Source organism: Oncorhynchus gorbuscha, linkage group LG15 (assembly GCF_021184085.1).
Source record: "Oncorhynchus gorbuscha isolate QuinsamMale2020 ecotype Even-year linkage group LG15, OgorEven_v1.0, whole genome shotgun sequence".
In the NCBI taxonomy this organism is placed as follows: domain Eukaryota; kingdom Metazoa; phylum Chordata; class Actinopteri; order Salmoniformes; family Salmonidae; genus Oncorhynchus; species Oncorhynchus gorbuscha.
This window is the reverse complement of record NC_060187.1, coordinates 36,316,807-36,342,261: the sequence shown is the minus strand read 5'-3', so window position 1 is coordinate 36,342,261 and position 25,455 is coordinate 36,316,807. Positions and strand designations below refer to the sequence as shown.

General features: G+C 42.9%; 1 protein-coding gene across 2 annotated transcripts; it reads right to left on the bottom strand.

Moving 5' to 3' along the window:
* Nucleotides 1-76: 76 nt before the first annotated feature.
* LOC123997039 (endophilin-A2-like) lies at nucleotides 77-19,367 on the bottom strand. 2 transcript variants are annotated; one of them, XM_046300986.1, is made up of 10 exons: nucleotides 19,078-19,367; nucleotides 10,967-11,035; nucleotides 10,166-10,238; nucleotides 9,826-9,969; nucleotides 9,559-9,692; nucleotides 9,258-9,416; nucleotides 4,988-5,091; nucleotides 4,316-4,455; nucleotides 3,996-4,040; nucleotides 77-2,775 (listed from the first exon to the last, which is right to left on the bottom strand). In XM_046300986.1, exons 1-10 carry the CDS (start codon nucleotides 19,120-19,122, stop codon nucleotides 2,582-2,584), a joined length of 1,107 nt encoding a protein of 368 aa, XP_046156942.1. In that variant the 5' UTR covers nucleotides 19,123-19,367; the 3' UTR covers nucleotides 77-2,581. The 2 variants fall into 2 exon arrangements, with proteins under 2 accessions (XP_046156942.1, XP_046156943.1); XM_046300987.1 differs by lacking the exon at nucleotides 3,996-4,040 and having other exon boundaries at nucleotides 19,078-19,360.
* Between the last annotated feature and the right edge of the window lie 6,088 nt (nucleotides 19,368-25,455).

The following is a 25,455-nucleotide window of genomic DNA, read 5'->3' as shown; positions in this document are numbered from 1 at the left end:
CACCCTCTTTACATACATTAACATTTTGGCATCCAGGCAGTATAAATGTAGCATTTTATAACCAAAACATTCCATACACTCAGTGCAGAATGCTTTTTTTTGTCCATTTATTTATCCAACGATGGTAGAAGGGGGAAACCAGACAAAGCAAGTACAAATATTTTGATAATACATGACAATATATTGCAGTTAAATTTGACATACCATACTAAAATGACATACCAAAAGTAAAAGAATGCTTCAACTAAAATACATTTTACAATGTATTGGATAGACCTGCATGCAAAGATTAATAACAAGTATTAAGGTTTCGTATATAAAAAATAATACTATTGAGTGCAAGAAAGACCTTTAGTTTTTAAAGAGAATTCTGGTACTCCAACTGATTAGACAGAAATAACCCTTTTAAAAAAGTGTAGTGTGACAAAGACATGCACAAATGTATGTACACCGCAAAGTGCCAAGACTGGAAATGGCAACAGAACCCTTGGTATAGAAATGTATGACCATTGTAAGTAGCTTGGTTATTTTGGTTGGTAGTATTATTCCTTCCTTTCCCAACGGCACTGAAGCACCCCTAACTATGGATTCTCTGTTTGTTCTGGACTTGTGTTGGTGTGTGATCCAGTCAGCACCAAGTTGCTCTTAACCAGTCCATCACTCCACTCTCCCATTGAAATGAATTACGAGCAGGCCTGTAAACATATGGAAGAGATCAAACACCAGAGTGAGGTGTGACAGAGCAGGGTGGTGGATGGAGGGAGTAGCCTGGAGCAGAGAAGAGTAGCTTAAACTCATGACCATTGAAAGTAGCCTGGACCTCAACACTGAGGGGAGAGGAATTTCTGAATGAAAGAGTGCACTGCATCAAGTGTGACTCAATCACATCACCTCCACAACCATCAATCGTGGGGGGTCTCTTAGCGCTGATAGTATGCATCTTGGTAGTAGGGGCTTTTCCTAACAGAACAATCATCACAAATAAAATAAGACTTCTGCTATATATTATTCCTTTTCCCTTTTTGTCCTGTTCGGCATCACTAACCTGTCTTTCCCTCATTCAGTATTTACTGTATTTGAGGCCATATGCAGTCCTGTCCAGCAGCACACATACCAACTCCAGACTAGAACCCAACCCATCCTAAGAGACCCAGTGAGGAGTATGATAACCAACGTAGTAAATAATACAAAATACAGGAAGAAAGTGACTGACGTGAATGAATGGGATTTACTGATCCGAAAGATGTTCAGTCACACACACAACGCCGCCAGCAGCGTTGTCGCTTATGGAGGCACTGGGACAGACAGACGGGTACTATGACAGCTAAAACCAAACGCCATATCATGGTTAACACACCATGTACTCTATTCTCTGTGGCATGTGTTTCCTCTATTGAACAGATGATTAAACAGCAAAGAAAAGTAAAACACACAGGCTTCGTATGTTGCTAACGTCACTAAATGTGCAGTAGCCCATCCCTGGGGAAAGCGGTTTCTTAAAAATGTTAGTGTTTGACTTTGGGTCTAGTGTTCTCCTCAGGGGCTTCAGTTTCTGGCTGTCTGGGTTTGAACACCCTCTCAGTAGAGGCCTATAACTAAACAAAACGTACAGGCTCTCATACGTACAGCAACAATCTCATTGGAGGACCAAGGTGCAATTTAACAGTTTAGCTGTACATTAAAAAACAATAAACAAGGCTGAAACCAAAACAAATCAAATACACACCATTGCAAAACTAAACAATGTCTGAGGCCCTTCAAGTTCTCCTGTGGCTCAGGCATATAGGATGTACATAGCGTTGTAAATCTACTGACTGTAAAAAGGATCATAGCTACAAGGCATTACTGTAGTTGTTTACGGAGGAGGGGAGTGGTTGTCTAAGCCTGGCCGGCAGGGGGCTCCTAGAGACGTTGTCCAGTCAAACTCCATCATTTGGAAAGGCTGTGCAGTTGCAGTGTGTCTGACATACTTGCCTTGGAAATAAGGCAAGTATTCACCAGAGTCCATACTGAAATGTGGGACCTACATAAACTTTGGATGTGTCAAATTACTTAAAAAATGTCTGTAGTTATGAAAATAAGGCTTTACAAGTTGTACAGTTTTTAGAGAGTCCAGCTAAACTGCCGATGTAAATGTATTCTGCTGCTTACCTGTATGTAATTTAACGTTAAATAATTGATTTTGACCATTTCAATTCTAAATTCATTTCATTTGAAACGTCCCTTTCTATTGGGATATCTGTGGTTGACAGAAAACATTACTTTAAAACATTAAGTCTGGTTTAGTTCGGGTTCTTCATGTCTGTGTCCGTCTGTCCGTATTTATTTTTGCTTGGGGGGCAGCGGGGGTCATATTCAAATCTCTCTTTCTCAGAACTGGAATGCGAGAAACCACCATCTTCCAATTTCCTTCCTTCAAACGTCAAGATGACAAAGTGACAAAGAGTACAAGTACATCTGTGATGATGGCGATGATGGTAAAGATGAGGACAAAGACTCTATAATCTGTTAACTGGCTCCTCATTCCCTCCCTCACTCTCCCGTTCCCATTATCTCTCTCATGTACTCTGTACAGCACTCCTTAATGTGGCAGGGGGACGACGATTTCAACGTAGTTGAGAGGGAAGAATCCTGATTGACCATGCAGCATGCCCTCATACCAGTTCTCGTCGATCTGATTGGTCAGGGTGATGATGTCGCCCTCCTTGAAGCCCAGCTCTCCCTCGTTCTCTGGGTCAAAGTCAAACAGGGCCTTACAGGACGGCTGTTCTGAGACTGAATGACAGAAAGAGGAGAAAGAGAGGAGGAGAGAGGGGTGGAAAACAGGGGGAGAGAGGGTTGAAAGAGTGTACATCCCTGGCAGACCAGTCCCATGTCCACTCTCTGTCCCTCCCTCCTTCCTTCAGCTGGCTGACAGAGCTGGAACAGTGTCAGACTGATTGTGGTTTTAGGTTCACACGGCACCCTGTTTGTTAGCTTGTGATTCACACTGCAGTTTGAGTATTTGTGTGTGTGGCTGTGCTGGGATATTATCACACTGCAGGCAGTGCAGGCAGTGTTAGTGAGAGAGACAACGCTGAGTGATGGAGAGATGACCTGGCCCCCTCCATATAGTCCTGTCTTGTTTTTAGCTGGGGCCTGCAAGGGTTGAGGACTACAGTGGCTAGGACTGGAGGGGTACAGGAAGTCTGTCTATGACACATAGGGTGGAACACACATGTCGGTCAGTCTCACAAGACACACATGCAAAAGTAGTTGACCACACACTGATGGGTGTCCCAATCTCAATGTTCTGCATCATCTCCGTGAGACACTGCCCTGCTCCCCCTCTCTCAGAGCTCAGGCAGTCATGGCCATGGCTCTATCTACACACCAGGCTTTTTGTCTCAAAACAATTTCCTCTTTGTGTCAGTTCACCCCACAGGGCATGGTACAGTGGATATGGGGAGGGATCCATCACGGTCTCTGCCTGGGAGATTCACTTTCATTGTTGAACACAACACATCCCCTCCCCATAAATGTAGGAGACTTCCAGAGATACAACTAACCCAAAGATGTATCATATCTCAACCCATTTATTTACCAGCATGACGGTGAATGTAGTTAGTATCATCTAGACTAAGCCTTACAGTTACACCAGCTATCTGTATGTGATAATGATCCAGCTGGCAATATGGAGTGGATTTAGTCCAATGTTACTACTGCATTCACTGCAGGTCATTAAACTGTGTCAATCAAAAAGCTCTTGGCTTCATATCTAAAAACAATTCTGGTAAACATTTAAACCAGAGAAACTACCAAACCCAATGAAGAACCGAATCAAATGATCCGTTTCTCAAATATCATGTGTACAAGATGATGGATCAGTTCAATCACAGAACTTCCAAATCGAGAGCTTTTTGATTTGACACTTGGCTCACTGATAGTATTGCATCAACCATTTCATACAGGTAGCTTGGCTGCCATCTCTCTGACACTCTCACTCTCCGACTCACATCTGGTTTTCTGAAATGACAATCTGGCGTGGAGGAAGTGTAACTCTGATTGCATAGGAAGAGAAAAACAAGGTCAAAAGGAAACGAGGGCAACCAGCTGACTGCTTCCTGCACCCCCCCCCTGTTCGTTATCTCCACACACGCACACACACACACACACACACACACACACACCTCATCCTTTAACAAACACACAGTCATACTACACTGCAGACTCAGTGTGAGTGAAACTGGCTGCAGTAGTAGAATAAGATTGAAAGAAATGGCCTTCTCTTTGATGAGCTGATGTACACTGTAGGTAAAATATCCAACTGTGTTACCTGAGTTGCGGGAGGATGGTGTGGCAACGGAGGTCGTGTAGCCACCATTGGTTGATTGGTTGTCACATTCTCCAAAGTCAAAGATGGGTTTGGGCTTGGGTGTATACTCGCGGCGTGGTCGGTTCTGGGCCTCGTTCATCCTGAAGAGAAAGAGAGTTAGATTAACCCAGCAGGTCCAGAGATCAAAGTTCATTTCTGTTAAAAATATAACATTTGACATATTTGTCATTTAGCAGTTGCGCTTATCCAGAGGGACTTACAGGAGCAATTAGGGTTAAGTGCCTTGCTCAAGGGCACAGACAGATTTTCCCCCTAGTCGGCTCAGGGATTCGAACCAGCGACCTTTTCAATTACTGTCGCAAAGCTCTTAACTGCTAGGCAAGTAGGCTTACTGGCTGGAAAATATCAAGAACTCCAAATGTACACAAGGTCAACCAGTGTGTACTGTATGCTCTGTGATTGAGGGCCTTGAATGTGTTGTTTCAGATTCACAGGAGAACACATTGACACAGATATGGAAAGGACACACATGATTGTTATGACTAGACAGGGATAAGGGGTTGGTGAGTGGGCCTACTGTATCCGTATAATGACACTTTGGACACATAACTTGCAGTGATTGAGCAGAGAAGAAAGGTTAGGGATAGAGATGGAGGCTGCTGCATTGTGTACCTGTCCCTCAGTTTGTCCGAGAGCTCGTCCAGGATCTGTGTGGCCTGTCTGTGGTACTGCAGCTGGGACTCCACCAGAGACGACAGCTGGCTCACCTGCTCTATCTGCACAGAAACACACACAGAGAGCAGGCTATGGGTTACTGACTGTACACACTCACACACAAACAGAGATACAAGCATGCACTCAGTCACGTACACAGAGACACACGCACAAGGACCCAGCCCTTGGTCACACTTGATACACACATGAGTAATAACAATGGCATTCCCCTGGATACCCAGTATCAGTATAACACTGTGGTTAATGTGTAATCTGTCTAATGGTAAGTGAGAGCAGTACTGTAAATTAGATAAACTAGGGGGAAAACATATTTTAGTGATTCAATTTTACTTAAGTTATAAAATACATTTTTACCAAGACAAATACGATTATTCCTCTTCTGAATCGTTCAGTGGGGTCTTTCTCTAATATATATCAAAAAGTCAAATGTTGTAACCTAATAAAGAAATGCTACAAAAATCATTTTCAGCAAGCTATTCTAGTCTAGCGTTTCTCTACATGGGACTCCAAGAGCTAAAGAGCGGTGAGCACAGGAGCTTGCACATTGCGCAAGAGACAGAGGCTATAAGTTAGAAGCTTATTATGCATAACCCATCATTAATTAGCCTAATATAAAGGCTGATACTGCATTGAATGTATTACCTGAAAGAGGTAGGCTAGGACATCTATATGTAGGGCTATATACTGTATCACTCTAGAACAGGATTATCTATTTTGGATGCTATTTTAATGGAGATGTTTGCACGAGAGTCCTCGCGCATGCACTGATTTAAAGCAATGATATTTGAGTGATAGGCTTTTTTTAAACTCTGCAACTGCAATGAAAAAATATATTTTCTTTACAACTAAAAAACAAGGTGACTCCCTAAAGCCAGATGGATGGGTAAATTAAACCCCCTTCTGATGACCAGGTGGCGAATCGCATCTCTGCATGTCTGGCAGACATATCAGTGTGGATGACGGATCACCACCTCAAGCTGAACCTCGGCAAGACGGAGCTGCTCTTCCTCCCGGGGAAGGACTGCCCGTTCCATGATCTCGCCATCACGGTTGACAACTCCATTGTGTCCTCCTCCCAGAGCGCTAAGAACCTTGGCGTGATCCTGGACAACACCCTGTCGTTCTCAACCAACATCAAGGCGGTGGCCCGTTCCTGTAGGTTCATGCTCTACAACATCCGCAGAGTACGACCCTGCCTCACACAGGAAGCGGCGCAGGTCCTAATCCAGGCACTTGTCATCTCCCGTCTGGATTACTGCAACTCGCTGTTGGCTGGGCTCCCTGCCTGTGCCATTAAACCCCTTCAACTCATCCAGAACGCCGCAGCCCGTCTGGTGTTCAACCTTCCCAAGTTCTCTCACGTCACCCCGCTCCTCCGTTCTCTCCACTGGCTTCCAGTTGAAGCTCGCATCCGCTACAAGACCATGGTGCTTGCCTACGGAGCTGTGAGGGGAACGGCACCTCAGTACCTCCAGGCTCTGATCAGGCCCTACACCCAAACAAGGGCACTGCGTTTATCCACCTCTGGCCTGCTCGCCTCCCTACCACTGAGGAAGTACAGCTCCCGCTCAGCCCAGTCAAAACTGTTCGCTGCTCTGGCCCCCCCAATGGTGGAACAAACTCCCTCACGACGCCAGGGCAGCGGAGTCAATCACCACCTTCCGGAGACACCTGAAACCCCACCTCTTTAAGGAATACCTAGGATAGGATAAGTAATCCCGCTCACCCCCCCCCCCCCTTTAAGATTTAGATGCACTATTGTAAAGTGACTGTTCCACTGGATGTCATAAGGTGAATGCACCACTTTGTAAGTCGCTCTGGATAAGAGCGTCTGCTAAATGACTTAAATGTAAATGTAAATGTAAACGCGCAGTCTGTCTTTATATTACTGCAACATAGGCTAATCTGCAGCAAATGTAGGCCTACCTGTCACAAAAAAAAGTGACCATGATGAGACGATAGGTCTACATGCATTGTGAACTGCTGCTCCATACTGAGATGGACTGTCAGTCCCCACCCTGAGCATTGATTCATCATGCAGAGCCGGTAGAGAAGCCAGATTTACAGTGCATTTGGAAAGTATTCAGACCCCTTGACTTCTTCCACATTTTGTTACATTACAGCTTTATTCTAAAATGGATTTAATAAATAAAAATCCTCAGCAATCTACACACAATACCCCATAATTACAAAGCGAAAACAGGTTTGTAATAATTATTTGCTCATTTATATTTTTAAAAAACAAGGACCCTTTGCTATGAGACTCAAAATTGAGCTCAGATGCATCCTGCTTCCATTAACCACCCTTGAGATGTTTCTACAAATTGATTGGAGTCCACCTGTGGTAAATTCTATTGATTGGACATGATTTGGAAAGGCACACACCTGTCTGTATAAGTTCAGAGCAAAAACCAAGACATGAGGTTGAAGGAATTGTCTGTAGAGCTCCGAGACAGGATTGTGTCAAGGCACAGATCTGGTGAAGGGTACCAAAACATTTCTGCAGCATTGAAGGTCCCCAAGAACACATGGAAGGGGTACAGGAAGAAGATTGGAACCACCAAGAATCTTCCTAGAGCTGTCTGCCCGGGTAACTGAGCAATCGGGGGAGAAGGGCCTTGGTCAGGGAGGTGCTCAAGAACCCGATGGTCACTCTGACAGAGCTCTAGAGTTCCTCTGTGGAGATGGGAGAACCTTCCAGAAGGACAACCATCTCTGCAGCACTCCACCAAGCAGGCCTTTATGGTAGAGTGGCCAGACGGAAGCCACTCCTTGGTAAAAGGCACATGACAGCCCGCTTGGAATTTACCAAAGGCACCTAAAGACTCTCAGACCATGAGAAACAAGATTCTATGTTCTGATGAAACCAAGATTGAACTCTTTAGCCTGAATGCCAAGCGTCACGTCTGGAGGAAACCTGGCACCATCCCTACGGTGAAGCATGGTGGTGGCAGGATCATCCTTAATGAAAACCGGCTCCAGAGTGCTCAGGACCTGAGACTGGGGCGAAGGTTCACCTTCCAACAAGACAACGACTCTAAGCACACAGCCAAGACAATGCAGGAGTGGCTTCGGGACAAGTCTCAGAATGTCCTTGAGTGGCCCAGCCAGAGCCCGGACTTGAACCCGATCGAACATCTCTGGAGAGACCTAAAAATAGCTGTGTGGCAATGCTCCCCGTCCAACCTGACAAAACTTGAGAGGATCTGCACGGAGGAATGGGGGAAACTACCCAAAAACAGGGTAGCGTCATATCGTCATATCCAAGAAGACTCGAGGCTGTAATCTCTGCCAAACAAAGTACTGAGTAAAGGGTCTGAATACTTTTAGTACGTAAATGTGATTTCAGTTTTTTATATTTTTTTAAATGGCTCAAATTTCTAAAAAACTGTTTTTGCTTTGTTATTATGAGGTATTGTGTGTAGATTGATGAGGTAAAAAAATGATTTAATCCATTTTGGAATAAGGCTGTAATCTAACAAAATGTGGAAAAAGTAAAGGGGTCTGAATACTTGTCTACTCAGATTACTTTAGTCTAAGACTGCCACCATTGAAGTAATTTTTGGTGATGAGGGGCGTTGTACAAAACAAAGTCATCAGCGATTGTGTTCTAGCCCAACACATCGTTTTCGGACCAATCACGGCCTCGAATGTGTTCACATTCCATGAAGTGTCGGGACTCAGATCATGACTCACTGCGGAGAAGCAACTAACATCCGTGGGCATGGCGTAGCGTTTGGCTGGAGCAAGGAGTCTGGGTAGCCAGGTTAGAGGTTAGGACCATTGGTTTTCTTAGAGGATTATCTATTAACATCATTTTACTCATTGGTCAAAGGATGCGTTTTTGATTGGACACCCTCAACAGAAGGGCGGGTAGGGATAACCACAGTTAACATAGGCCACAAAGCTGATTAACGGTGTACATAGATGATATTTCATGTTGACCTAAGTTGGTTCATGCTGCAGGTGACACTCTTGTTATGGTGGAGAAGTGTGGATTTAAACAGTAAATCTAATTGAACAAATTACCTTTAGCCCATAGATGGCACCGCCTGCCCCCAACGGAACTGGTCTCTGTCACTAAGCAATCAGACCGATAATGAAATCATAAACATCAGATTGATGCTAGGCTGGGTATTCCCATTGACATTGTGAATGTTATCAGGGGACAGGTCCAGGCCCACACCCACAGACAGGTACTACTTACGTCAGTCTCCAGTATGTTGTACATGCTGATCTCGGCCACCTCTTTAGATTCGTGGAACTTCTCCAGTGCCTGTCTCAGTTCCTCATCTGGTATTTTCCCTTGGCGCTTCTTCTTATAGTCGTAGTCCAGACGCCTTCCCTCCAGCTTCTTCAGATGGTGCTGGGGGATGGGAGGAGGAGGAAGAGGAGGAGAAGAGATGGGTAGATGAGGAGAGGGATGTAACTCACATTCAGTTAAAACTAGAGAGATGACAAAGAAGTTGAGTTTTAGCAGCAGATAAGCGTGTAACGTGATACCGTACCTGTATCTCTCGGAGGTCCTTGTCAGACAAGTTTTGTAATGGATCAATGAAGTTCTGTTTGACGTCGATGTCTAAAGAGTCCTTCACCTCCGCCAGCCTCTTCATGGTCTCCCCCGCGTCTACTAGAGCCCCACCTGACACAGAGCAAAAGCAGACGCTGAGTCAAAAGTGATTAAATTCACCACTCCACAAAACAAATACCATCTATGCACTGGCAGGCATACACTCACAGACAAACAGGCAGGCAAGCAGACAGACACAACGTACCGAAGTTGGTTTCCTCCCCTAGGTCCCGACCGTACTTGACCATACACTCTCCCAGCAGGCCCTCTGCTTGGGGATAGCCCGGGTTCTTCACCTGGCCTCTGATCTTAGACACAGTGTTCAACATAGACAGCTTCGCCCGCGACGCTGAGAGGGATGGAGAAAGGGAGACAGTGAGAGGAAGGGATGGAGAGGTGGCAGTTATAGGACTTGTGTTCAAGCTACCTAATATCTGTGATATAGTACAAAATCCATTTTCTACCACCAATTACACCATTTCTATACATTTTAATTGAAGATCTAATTAAGACACTAAGAATCCCTTTCTGGTCCATTGCTTTACCTGGGTTAGGCTGCAGGTACTCTGAGGTTTTAGATATGACTTCCACCACAGCCTTGCTGGTCACATCTACTTTCTATAAAACACAGGGGAGGGGACGTCACTAACAACCACAAGGAAATATGAAACACAATGTCTTTCCTTTAATTTCTTTCAAATCTTTAGTTGCGATGAGACTAGTTTCCAAATAGGCAATGAAAAAGATAACGAAATATTGTCACTTCGCTGATTGTACTGTTAAATGAAACTGACTTTGTGAAACAACCAAAGTTCATTCAGTGCAGGTGTGTACAATAGACCACTTAAGTGACGTCTTTTTCTGTTGATTGCTGGACTCCATGACAGTTGGCTGAAGCAGCAAAGGCAGGTGCGCTGCCACTCTATGTATCTATTCACAGGGCTCCCCCTGTGAATACTATACTGACATACTGTACACAGCGTGCAAACAGACTGCTCACTAACAGCTGACGCTTCACTTCAGTCCACAGCTATACATGATGCAACACTCCCTTCTAGTGCATGGTTGTCTAGACTCTATGGTCATATGCAAGTAAGGTGAACGAAACTGTATAATTAACATCCTCACTACAGCATTATGTAACACTGTAGGGCATATCTATTCATGCACTGTGTTGTTGGGCTACGTGTGTCTGGTTGTGTTAACTTATTAAACCTTTGTCCTGATGCCATTCTGTTAACCTACAAATATATTTGCCTAATGGATAGGCCTAATGTATAGAATTCTAACTTACTACTCTACTTCAGGTAACGGTACTTCATGTACAGTCAAAGAGGCAATTATACCCTTTCCAAATCTTTGAAGTCTTCATCCAGTTTCGTTCCCTCTGCACCGCCAACCTTCTCACTGACCATCTGCACAGAGAGAGTGGGAGAGAAAAGCGTCATTATTACACAATACATATGCCGTTCTTGAGAGCGAATCAGAAAGATCGTTTTCTTACTCTGTCAGAAAATACAGCTGGCCAGTTCCGCCATTCACATAGTAATGTTCTAATCGTGAAGGTAACAGTTGAATCTTAACTGACATCAGTCTGTACTGACGGACACCATCAAACAACCCTCTAGGAAACAAAAGAAGTAGAGTTCTTCTTTATTCTCTCACTGATACACCCCTGTGCAAAAATAAATACAGGCTTGTCTGGATATGACCATTGTAGATCACTGGAGACTACAGTGGAGAAGTTATCTCATAACTGTAAACATCGATATAGGACATTTCTCACATTCACTTTAACATGTTGGAACTTGTTGTGTAAAACACAAATATGTGCAGGCCACCCAGCATTAAATGTAGCCTACAGGTTTACCTTCTCCCGCTATCTACCCCCCTGTGGAAGAAGACTGCTTTACATGTCTGCACTTTAAAGAGATACTTCAGGCTTTTTGCAATGAGGCCCTTTATCTACTTCCCCAGAGTTAGATGAACTAGTGGATACCGTTTTTATGTCTCTCGGCCCAGTTTGGAGGAAGTTAGAGGTAGTCACGAGCCAATGCTAACTGGCGTTAGCACAATGACTGGAAGTCTATGGGTATCTGCTAGCATGCTAACGCTAGTTAGCAACTGCACTAGTGCTAGTTAGCAACTTCCTGCAAACTGCATGCAGACATAAAAATGGTATACACAAGTTCATCTGACTCTGGGGAAGTAGATAAAGGGCCTCAACAACAACAAAAAATAGCCCTCTCTCTACCGCACTTCTCTCCCTCAGTTTTGCTTCCCAGTTCCTCCCTCATAAAATGTCTCTCAACTTCACTCCATGGCTATATATAGGGGGACTACAATACAGTATGTAGTAAGGTCAACATTGCAACTCAATTTCAGCTTTGACCTGCTGCAAGTATCATATGATGACCATGACACCATAACATCACAGTGATGCAATAACATTTTCACTCTCTCGATATGATTTCATATGAATCTAGCCGCCAGTGCTTTGATACCACAAAGCAGACCAAACTCTTTGGTCCTTTAAAAACCTGCTGTATGTAAAATATTGTGTGCTATAGCTTGGAATATAAATAAATGTGATTCTGAATGATGTTTGTTTCCAACATTAGGGTTGTTTTTCTAAAGATGTTAAATCCACTTCATGTTTTGTTTCCTTGCCATGACACTAACGAGTTTCGCAATACTGGTATCGTTCCAACCCTACAAAACATACGGTGAACATATATCTTTATTGTACCCCTTTCTGGATTTTGTAACATTTTTATAATGACAATACCTAAATATTTTTGAAGTGACGTACACTGCTTCGCTAATTGAAAGCATATGCACTCTTTTATAAGGAAACTTTAGGATACACATTCAACATGTTTTTATGCCACGTACTGTATGCTGACATCCCAGATTAAAAACTTTCCCATCATATCCCAAGAGCTTGAATACTTTTTCATTCCCCATAGGCTACCGGTAATTCCTTGGCATTCGAGTAGCCTACATTTCTCTCCCTTCTGTCATGTCAGTCCAAAATATGTTAGGGAGGTCTAGCTAACCCAGTTATGACCAGGAGAAAAACAACTGCCCGTGGGGACAAAGGGACGGTTCTGCAGCATACACTGCCAGTGGGAAGGCAAAACATCTACTCACTACTCCTGTGCACAACCAGCCATGTGTCCCACTGCCTGAGGGCTTCACTCTAACAAGAGGAGTATAGGCTATTTGCATATCTACCTCTCAGCCCTGGGAGAGGGATAATCATTGAAAGCCTTTCCTTGTGCAAATGTCACATTGTAGACTAATTAGGCTATAGGACCTTGGTGAGTGCAGTAGGTTGCCTACCTTTAGATTACAGTAATAAACCGTGGTATAAATAAACATCACTACTCTGGACGGCTCTGACTTAGAATACGTGGACAACTACAAATATTTAGGTGTCTGGTTAGACTGTAAACTCTCCTTCCAGACCCATATCAAACATCTCCAATCCAAAGTTAAATCTAGAATTGGCTTCCTATTTCGCAACAAAGCATCCTTCAACCGTTCTGCTAAACATACCCTTGTAAAACTGACCATCCTACCAATCCTCGACTTTGGCGATGTCATTTACAAAATAGCCTCCAATACCCTACTCAACCAATTGGATGCAGTCTATCACAGTGCCATCCGTTTTGTCACCAAAGCCCCATATACTACCCACCATTGCGACCTGTACGCTCTCGTTGGCTGGCCCTCGCTTCATACTCGTCGCCAAACCCACTGGCTCCATGTCATCTACAAGACCCTGCTAGGTAAAGTCCCCCCTTATCTCAGCTCGCTGGTCACCATAGCATCTCCCACCTGTAGCACACGCTCCATCAGGTATATCTCTCTAGTCACCCCCAAAACCAATTCTTTTTTTGGCCGCCTCTCCTTCCAGTTCTCTGCTGCCAATGACTGGAACGAACTACAAAAATCTCTGAAACTGGAAACTTATCTCCCTCACTAGCTTTAAGCACCAACTGTCAGAGCAGCTCACAGATTACTGCACCTGTACATAGCCCACCTATAATTTAGCCCAAACAACTACCTTTTTCCCAACTGTATTTAATTTATTTATTTTGCTCCTTTGCACCCCATTATTTTTATTTCTACTTTGCACATTGGTCCACATCACCAACAAACTACCATGGTCCAAACACACAAAGGCAGTCGTGAAAAGGGCATGACAAAGCCTATTCCCCATCAGGAGACTGAAAGGATTTGGCATGGGTCGTCAGATCCTCAAAAGGTTCTACAGCTGCACCCCCGAGAGCATGGTTCGGTGGTGGGTGCATTACCGCCTGGTATGGCAATTGCTCGGCCTCCAACCGCAAGGCACTACAGAGGGTAGTGCTTACGGCCCAGTACATCACTGGGGCCAAGCTTCCTGCCATCCAGGACCTCTATATCAGGGGGTGTCAGAGGAATGCCTTAAAAATTGTCAAAGACTCCAGCCACGCTAGTCATAGACCGTTCTCTCTGCTAGCGCATGGCAAGCGGTACCGGAGTACCAAGTCTGGGTCTAAAAGGCTTAACAGCTTCTACCCCCAAGCCATAAGACTCCTGAACAGCTAATCAAAGGGCTACACAGACCCCTCTTTTATGCTGCTGCTAATCTGTTTATTATTTATGCATAGTCACTAACTCAATCTACATGTACATATTACCTCGTCTAACCGGTGACCCCGCACATTGACTTGGTACCCCCTGTACATAGCCTCGCTATTGTTATTTTACTGCTGCCGTTTAATGATTTGTTACGTTTTACTTAACACTTTTTCTTAATTTCTTAAAGCATTGTTGGTTAAAGGCTTGTAAGTAAACATTTCACTGTAAGGTCTACCTACACCTGTTGTATTCAGCGCATGTGACAAATAACATTTGATTTGATTAACATTCACTATAGTCACCGAAAGTGAGGTTGGTGAGAGCAAACTTACTGACATGATGTAGCATTTGGTTTTACTTACTGAAACAGTTCAAAATGAGTTACGCCTATATACTTCAGGGGGGAGGACATGATTGGTACATTCTGTGCCCATTAATACAAACCACATTGGGGTGATAAAAAGCTTTGTATAGTTCAGAAAATATACTGATCAAAAATAAACACAACATGTAAAGTGTTTGTCCCATGTTTCATGAGCTGAAATAAAAGATCCCAGAAATGTTCCATACGCACAAGTTATTTTACATCCCTGTTAGTGAGCAATTCTCCTTTGCCAATATAATCAATCCACCTGACAGGCGTGGCATATCAAGGAGCTGATTAAACAGCATGAACATTACACAGGTGCACCTTGTGCTGGGGACAATAAAAGGACACTAAAATGTGTAGTTGTCATCACACAACACAATGCCACAGATGTCTCAGGTTTTGAGGGAGCGTGCAATTGGCATGCTGACTGCAGGAATGTCCACCAGAGCGGTTGCCAGATAATTGAATGTTAAATTATCTACAAAAAGCAGCCTCAAATGTTGTTTTAGAGAATTTGGTAGTACTTCCAAACGGCCTCACAACTGTAGACCACGTGGAACAACGCCCACCCAGGACCTCCACATCCGGCTCCTTTACCTGCAGGGTCGTCTGACGCCAGACACCCGGACAACTGATGAAACTGGGTTTGCACAACCGACTTCCTGCACAAACTGTCAGAATCTGTCTGAGGGAAGCTCATCTGTGTGCTCGTCCTCCTCACCAGGGTCTTGACCCGACTGCAGTTCGGCTTCGAAACCAACTTCAGTTGGTAAAAGCTCACCTTCGATGGCCACAGGCACGCTGGAGAAGTGTGCTATTCAAGGATGAATCCATTGTAAACTGTACCGAGCAGATGACAGACATGTGGGCTAGCGGTTTGCTGATGTTAACGTTGTGAACAGAGTGCGGGGGGTTATGGCATGGGCAGGCATAAGCTACAACAAACAACTGCATTTTATTGATGACAATTTTAATGCAGAGATACCGTGACGAGATCCTGGGCCCATTGTCGTGCCATTCACCTGCTGCCATCACATCATGTTTCAGCATGATAATGCATGGCTCCATGTTGCAAGGATCTGTACACCAAAATATGAAACATTTGGTTGGGATACTCTGGATCGAGGTGTACAACAGCGTGTTCCAGTTTCTGATCCACACCCATACCTTTTTAAAGGTATCTGTGACCAACAGATACATATCTGTATTCCCAGTCATGTGAAATCTATAGATTACAACCTAATGAATTTATTTACATTGACTGATTTAATTACATCAACTGTAACTCAGTAAAATCTTGCATGTTGCGTTTTAAATTTCATTTAGTGTATGTACTTCATAGTACCAGTTATTGCTACAGACGTGTACACTGCTTTTACACTGAGTGTCAGATCTGACGAGTAGAAATGGTCACCCAGCAAATAGAGTGCTGACTTCCTGTGCATGCCGTGCTACCGATTCCCCACATAATGTGTAAGCCAGAGAATGGATCATCTAAACGTACACAGTATCTGGGATAGAAAGTCCACTGACTGAGGGATGGGGAAAGTGACTCATATAGAGGAATCTGAGTGGGGACGAAGAGGAGCCACAATGACAGTGCAAGAGCTAATAGAATCAGTGTCTAAGCCAATGGTGTTAGCCTATAAAAATATGTTTGCTTTACATCAACAGGTGGGGAAATGGTGTGTTCAGCTCTTGCTAGCCACAAAACTGCTACTGTGGCAAAACATGGATGGTGGCTGTGCTTTTATAGGCCTAAAATATGTTGAGGGGAATAATGAGTGGCACAGCGGTCTAAGGTACTGCATCTCAGTGCTGAATCACAACCAGCTGTGATTGGGAGTCCCTTGGGTGGCGCACAATTGGCCCAGCGTCATCCGGGTTTGGCCGGTGTCGGCCGTCATTGTAAATAAGATTTTTTTTATAACTGACTTGCCTAGTTAAATAAAAGGTTAAAAAATACATTTCAATAAAAATAATTGTAAAAGACATTCATAAAATTACATTTTGAAAAAGTAACCCTACAGCTGAATGTTTTATATATTTAGTATATATATTTAAAAAATACATAACCGCCACAGATTGTCTTGAAAGTAATGTGTAAATCTCCTGCTGAAAAGATACAGCTTTATTAAATAGACATCTTCACAAAGAGAAATGTAGTCACATTTTAGTTATGCAGTGAGGCAGACACACAAGGCCATATACTACTGCTAGCTAGATAACGAGGGAGGAGAGCACAACACTGACGCCTGAAAATAGCATCTTCTACACAGAGAATGGTGTGATTGTAATTTATTGGGAGAGAGACAGCTATGAGTCAGCTGTAGTGAGTCAGCTGCCTCCTTAACAATGGGCCAACCGCTGCCAGGCTTTCTCCTTCTACACAACATTATAGAAAAAGATCTCATAACTGTCTGACACCTGAATAGATCACACACTGGCCCTACTGACCATGAAGGGAAAAGGCAGTGAAGGACTTCGTAACACTGCTGGCAAAATAGACATGATACAACTATACATTTGGATCATGAAGTATGTATTTCACTAATAGACCTATGTGAGATTATGCAGAAAAATACTATCCATGAGTTCATCTCACTCTGGGGATGTAGATAAAGGCTCTCTGCCAAAGTCCTGAAGTATCCCTTTAACCTTTTGAGCTGCATATGATCCTTCAGTTAACCACTCCCTTGTGAGTGAATATGATAGGATCAGCCATCTGCAGACTCCACTTTGACCCACCATTTCCTCTAACATTCCCACCAACTTCCCTGTACATATTGCAAAGTATACTGCTAGTGCAGGACAATGAAAGGCATTTAATTCAGATATTAAGTCAGATTAAGTATTATCTATGATACTTGGTACGTGTGTGTAAACAAGTTGAATGTGTAGGCCATGTTTTGGAAATGTGTCGAAAAGTAAGGGGGGCAGTAAGTAATGAAAAACATGTGCGTGTGGGGTGCTGCATATATTATCTAAAGCCAACTTCCTGCATTCCATAAGAGCAGAAAAAAAGTGCTGTAGAAAAAACAATAATAATCCTACAATTAAGCCTATTTCCAATCACATGCCATCATTGGTAGTAATGTCCCTGCATGCTCTGAATAAGCATGATATTGTGTGCCTTGCAGGGGAGCATCATTTATTGTTGTCATCGGGCATTATCGACTCCTATGGAGTTTGGCAAGAAACTGCAACTGCATTGCAGTCCAATCCAATCTGAGAAAGCACCGCCTCGTTCATCTCTCTTCGCCCCCTGTAAAACATGCACACACACTGCAGTTCTGACTCTCCATTTTCTCTTGCACTGTATTTCCGTCTTCGCCTACGGGGATCTACACTTGCTCCTAACAGGAAGTCGGGGTAGAAAGCAAATGGATTTTCTGCAGAGATCAGCAGGAAGAGTGACTCAAAAGTCTATTTTAATAATCAGCAAACAGACCTGAGATCAGACAGGGAGGGCTCCAACTAAATTGAGGATTGTTTTTTAATGAAATGAGCCACAGAAGAGTAACAATGTGTAAAAATGTATAATTTGATCAATACTTTTATAAAGAGATTTCTGATTACATACAAGGCAGTTACTTCCAACACCAATCTACACAAAATCAATATCCCCAGGGCATACATGACATGGTGCCTTCAAACAACTCTGGACATCGAAGACAGTTACTGCAAATGTTCCATTGTTCCCCTCTAATCAGGGACCGATTTAGACCTGGGACACCAGACTGTGTGTGCAATTAATTATTTTTGGTAGCACAGAAAACCAGCATGCTCCGGACCTCGCAGGGCAAGAGTTGAATACCCCCTGGCATTGTAAAACAAATGTGTTACTTTAAGGTGTGCGTCCACCACTAGCATGCCTGTTGAGTGACAGCCTTGACACATGCACTGTGTAGCTAACGGTAGACTAGGTAGCCCAGCTGTGCACTAGGATTGGATACCTGAAAAGGGTGTTTCTTGATGAGATTCTAAGCACACAAAAAGTAGCTAGTTAGCTGGCTAAACTATCAAGTTTATCAAGGCATTCTTTTGAAAGGCTAACGTCAGTCAATTAAATCATAATGACATAGGTAGCTTACTATTATTTTCTTACGAATGTGTCTAGCTAGTGTGTAAGGTAAGTAACTATCTATCAAGAGAACTAGTTAGCCCGCTAAGAGACGCACACACGTAAATGCAAGCTGAGGTTAGCTAGCTAATTTAGCGACCTATTACTTTATCTTGAACCCGTTGATTAGCTAACGTTATAGCTATAACATTAGCTAATACTTATTTAAACCAAAGTGTTAGTTATAGACGGACATGCAAACAAATAATATTACAGAACTTCAGAAGTGTATAAAAAGTACTTAGATAAGTTAGCTAACTGGCCACATGCTACCTAGCTATGTTTACTGGCTACAGTAAGTTATTCGGAGGTGAGGAAAGTTGTTTGCTAACCTGGCTGGCTTTATAAAACTGCTTCTTGAAGCCCGCTACTGACATCTTGGAACCGGACTGTTTCACTTTTGCAGTAAATTGAAGTTGATAATAACTATCTATCACGCAAAATTGTTAACTAGTACGCCGTGGTCATACGATTACGCTACCGTCGTTCAGTCAGATATCTGATTGCTGACCACGTCTACGAGGATTTCATGCGGTTTAACGTGAACCGCGGTTGTACAAGCACGCAGATCTCTATAAGTGTAGATAGGTATTGAAAGCCTTTAGTAATACGTAGCTATGAGCATATCCACACAGTGTACACTTTTGCAAAATTGCACCAAGCGGTTAATCTCTGCACTGCACATTCCACAATTTGCAGATGGTCTCTCCATAAACAAGTACGCAGCGCCCACTATCGCACAGAAGAGAAACAGGCCAATCAATACAATAGGTTCTACCCCACAGGGTGGCAGAAGTGTTCTTCAATAGTTTTCTAGACGTGCGTTTTAGTCTCAAGCACTTTCAGGCTAGTTTTGAGATACATTTTGAGCAGTGGAGGCTGGTGGGAGGAGCTATAGGAGGAATGGCTAATTGTAGTGGCTGGAATGGAGTCAAACATGTGGTTTCCAAATGTTTGATACCGTTCCATTAATTCCATTCCTCCCATTACAATGAGCCCGTCCTTCTATAGCTCCTCCCACCAGCCGCCATTTATTTTGAGATAATCCTACCCGAGGTATAATGAAACAGAACCATATTTTTCTATATCTCTGAGGTCTCTCATATATTAAATGGATGGTTGTGTGAAAAATATTTTACTGCAAAAGTGGTTAAATTGATAGATATTGTGGGGTGGACCAAATAAGCTCATGTAACCCAATATTGCTAGTAGCTGATCAATAGACAACTTCCCAAGTCAAATTTGCTCTCATTCAGTGCTGTATGGTCATGCCTGACAGAAACACATACAGTATCACATGTTTTGTGATGTTGTGGCTATTGTAATCTGCTATAAAACACCCACTAAACTAAAAATGTGCAGAATAATGCCTGGCTGGAGGGATGGGTGCGCCACATAAACACATGTAACCCAATATTGCAATCTCTGTTATTGCTCATATGTGGAATACAACTATTCAGCTGTCTACCCTACATACACAAACAAACAGCATTAGAATATCTTCATGCATCTTGAAAATATAGACCTGTAAACACACAGATAGAATAGGCAGAAATATCAACTATGAATATTTATGATGAACTTCCATTTTTGGTAGCTGTTCAATAGACACACTTCCAAGTCAAATTTTCTCTCTGATGTATGGTCCTGCCTGACAAAAATGCATGCTGTTACACGTTTTTTTAATGTTGTGGCTATTGTAATTGTCTCTAAAGAAAACAAGTGGGCTCAGACATCAAAATAAAATAAAATTGGGTCCAAGGTTCGTTCAAGGATTTTGCATCTTCAGCCCCTAGTCTTGCAATTAAGTCAAAGGTGCATTCACAGATTATCTTTATATTTAGTCTCAATTCCAATATGGCGTCCAAGATCAAATATGGCTGCCATAATAACGTTTGATGGAAGTTATTAACATTGATGGAGGTTAAATCACCTGCAAATAGGAATTTTGTAAATTAGAGGAATTCTTTTCAGTATTGTGAACAACACTCAGGCCTATAAAGACTGTTGGTGTGAACCCATTTTATTCTGAATCCAAGATGGCCAACATGATTACACTCAAACATCGTAGCCTGCATATAAGTAGCTCTAGTTAATTTTGTATTGTGTTATTCTGTCTTTAAAATGGTTTCATAAGGCTCTTCGTATATCTAGTTAGATTATTTAGAGTGTAACTAGGTAATAGACTATGACCAAGAAGCTTTGGTTGAGAGGGACGTAACACAACTCCACACACTGGCACATTTGAAGATGATCCCAGGGCTCGATGGACAGTGAAACGGTTGCAGAGGAGGTGGAGCTGGTCAAGAATGGTGCACAAAGGCCACTGTCTCACAGTGAATCCCTAGCCACCATAAACGATCACATAAAGCAAGTTTGCTTCTTGTTTGCCATAAATGCCATATGTCCTTATAGGGATATTGGTATTACTGCAGGTTCGCAGACCAATGCATGAGTCACCCCAGCATGAAAACAAATTGTACACATGCGAGTCCAGTTTAGCTGTCACATGGGGTGACCAGTCCTGGTTTTTAGCAATAGGTACAGATGAGGACAATACATGCCAACAATTTTCAGACAACATTTTTATGGAGGACTGATGCTGGAGTGGGCCTATCAATGACATTTCTGGGAGATTTAAGATGGCATTGACATTGGAGAGGTGCAATTCCAATGACATGTGAAGGACAAATAAGGTAATGGCATTTCTTGTCAATTAGTGTCAGGTGGTGTTGGTTCACTATAGTGAACACCTATCTGCCTTATGCTCTTGTCATATGTGGTTGCTTCCTGCCCATACACAATAACGGTCACCAAGTCAACATATCAAGGGCATTGGTGACATCATTTAGGACCTTTAAGGTTGCAATGACACATCCATAACCTGAGCGGAAACCAGATTGCATACCAGAGAGAATACTACAGACATCAAGAAAGCCACTCTGTTGATTATTAACACGTTTCCCCAATACTTTTGATAAACAGTGCAAAATAGACATTGGCCTATAATAGTTAGGATCAGCTTGGTCTCCCCCTTTAAATAAAGGACGAACCGTGGCTGCATTCCAAGCAATGGGAGCCTCCCCGGAAAGGAGAGACAGGATAAAAAGGTCAGAGATAGGCTTGGCGATGATAGGGCAGCAAACTTAAAGAAGAAAGTTTCCAAATCATCTGACCCAGATGTTTTTTGGGGGTCAAGTTTAAGTCACGTTTTGCTGCGATTACAGCAGTAAGTCGCTTGGGGTATGTCTCTATCAGTTTTGCACATCGAGAGACGGACATTTTTCCCATTCCTCCTTGCAAAACAGCTCGAGATCAGTGAGGTTGGATGGAGAGCATTTGTGAACAGCAGTTTTCAGTTCTTTCCACAGATTCTCGATTGGATTCAGGTCTTGACTTTGACTTGGTCATTTTATTTTTGAACCATTCCATTGTAGATTTTGCTTTATGTTTTGGATCATTGTCTTGTTGGAAGACAAATCTCCGTCCCAGTCTCAGGTCTTTTGCAGACTCCATCAGGTTTTCTTCCAGAATGGTCCTGTATTTGGCTCCATCCATCTTCCCATCAATTTTAACCATCTTCCCTGTCCCTGCTGAAGAAAAGCAGGCCCAAACCATGATGCTGCCACCACCATGTTTGACAGTGGGGATGGTGTGTTCAGGGTGATGAGCTGTGTTGCTTTTACGCCAAACGTAACGTTTTGCATTGTTGCCAAAAAGTTCAATTTTGGTTTCATCTGACCAGAGCACCTTCTTCCACATGTTTGGTGTGTCTCCCAGGTGGCTTGTGGCAAACTTTAAACAACACTTTTTATGGATATCTTTAAGAAATGGCTTTCTTCTTGCCACTCTTCCATAAAGGCCAGATTTGTGCAATATACGACTGATTGTTGTCCTATGGACAGAGTCTCCCACCTCAGCTGTAGATCTCTGCAGTTCATCCAGAGTGATCATGGGCCTCTTGGCTGCATCTCTGATCATTCTTCTCCTTGTATGAGCTGAAAGTTTAGAGGGACGGCCAGGTCTTGGTAGATTTGCAGTGGTCTGATACTCCTTCCATTTCAATATTATCGCTTGCACAGTGCTCCTTGGGATATTTAAAGCTTGGGAAATCTTTTTGTATCCAAATCCGGCTTTAAACTTCTTCACAACAGTATCTCGGACCTGCCTGGTGTGTTCCTTGTTCTTCATGATGCTCTCTGCGCTTTTAACGGACCTCTGAGACTATCACAGTGCAGGTGCATTTATACGGAGACTTGATTACACACAGGTGGATTGTATTTATCATCATTAGTCATTTAGGTCAACATTGGATCATTCAGAGATCCTCACTGAACTTCTGGAGAGAGTTTGCTGCACTGAAAGTAAAGGGGCTGAATAATTTTTGCACGCCCAATTTTTCAGTTTTTGATTTGTTAAAAAAGTTTGAAATATCCAATAAATGTCGTTCCACTTCATGATTGTGTCCCACTTGTTGTTGATTCTTCACAAATACAGTTTTATATCTTTATGTTTGAAGCCTGAAATGTGGCAAAAGGTCGCAAAGTTCAAGGGGGCCGAATACTTTCGCAAGGCACTGTATATATTGTGGGGCAAAAAAGTATTTAGTCAGCCACGCATTGTGCAAGTTGTCCCACTTAAAAAGATAAGAGAGGCCTGTAATTTTCATCATAGGTACACTTCAACTATGACAGACAAAATTAGAAAAAAAATCACATTGTAGGATTTTTTATAAATTTATTTGCAAATTATGGTGGAAAACAAGTATTTGGTCACCTACAAACAAGCAAGATTTCTGGCTCTCACAGACCTGTAACTTCTTCTTTAAGAGGCTCCTCTGTCCTCCACTCGTTACCTGTATTAATGGCACCTGTTTGAACTTGTTATCAGTATAAAAGACACCTGTCCACAACCTCAAACAGTCACACTCCAAACTCCACTATGACCAAGACCAAAGAGCTGTCAAAGGACACCAGGAACAAAATTGTAGACCTGCACCAGGCTGGGAAGACTGAATCTGCAATAGGTAAGCAGCTTGGTTTGAAGAAATCAACTGTGGGAGCAATTATTAGGAAATGGAAGACATACAAGACCACTGATAATCTCCCTCAATCTGGGGCTCCACGCAAGATCTCACCCCGTGGAGTCAAAATTATCACAAGAACGGTGAGCAGAAATCCCAGAACCACACAGGGGGACCTAGTGAATGACCTGCAGAGAGCTGGGACCAAAGTAACAAAGCCTACCATCAGCAAGGGCATTGAAGATGAAACATGACTGGGTCTTTCAGCATGACAATGATCCCAAACACACCGCCCGGGCAACGAAGGAGTGGCTTCGTAAGAAGCATTTCAAGGTCCTGGAGTGGCCTAGCCAGTCTCCAGATCTCAACTCCATAGAAAATCTTTGGAGGGAGTTGAAAGTCCATGTTGCCCAGCAACAGCCCCAAAACATCACTGCTCTAGAGGTGATCTGCATGGAGGAAGTCCTCGCAGCAGTCTTCTAACGTCTAGTGGAAAGCCTTCCCAGAAGAGTGGAGACTGTTATAGCAGCAAAGAGGGGACCAACTCCATATTAATTCCCATGATTTTGGAATGAGATATTCGACGAGCTGGTATCCACATACATTTGGTCACCTTAGCATTGTTTCACAATTTGCACCACTGTGATTTATCAGTTTGTCTTTGAAAAATATAGCTGTTTTGGCTTACTCTATGTTGTCGACAGATGTTAACTGTATATCTCTTGTTAAATATTTAACAAATTACCTATCTATATTCCATATGATTGATATTCCTACACAGTTGAAGTCGGAAGTTTACATACACTTAGGTTGGAGTCATTAAAACGAGTTTTTCAACCACTCCACAAATTTCTTGTTAACAAACTATAGTTTTGGCAAGTCGGTTAAGACATCTACTTTGTGCATGACACAAGTAATTTTTCCACGTATAATTCACTGTATCACAATTCCAGAGTTGTCAGAAGTTTACATACACTAAGTTGACTGTGCCTTTAAACAGCTTGGAAAATTCCAGAAATTTTGTCATGGCTTTAGAAGCTCCTGATAGGCTTATTGACATAATTTGAGTCAATTGGAGGTGTACCTGTGGATGTATTTCAAGGCCTACCTTCAAACTCAGTGCCTCTTTGCTTGACATCATGGAAAAATCAAAAGAAAACAGCCAAGACCTCAGAAACAAATTGTAGACCTCCACATGTCTGGTTCATCCTTGGGAGCAATTTCCAAACGCCTGAAGGTACCACGTTTACCTGTACAAACAATAGTACGCAAGTATAAACACCATGGGACCACGCAGCCGTCATACCACTCAGGAAGGAGACGCGTTGTCTCCAAGGGATTAACGTACTTTGGTGTGAAAAGTGCAAATCAATCCCAGAACAACAGCAAAGGACTTTGTGAAGATGCTGGAGGAAACAGGTACAAAAGCATCTATATCCACAGTAAAATGAGTCCTATATCCACGTAACCTGAAAGGCTGCTCAGCAAGGAAGAAGCCACTGCGCCAAAACCCCCATAAAAAAGCCAGACTACGGTTTGCAACTGCACATGGGGACAAAGATCATACTTTTTGGAGAATTGCCCTCTGGTCTGATGAAACAAAAATATAACTGTTTGGCCATAATGATCATTGTTATGTTTGGAGGAAAAAGGGGGAGGCTTGCAAGCCGAAGAACACCATCCTAAC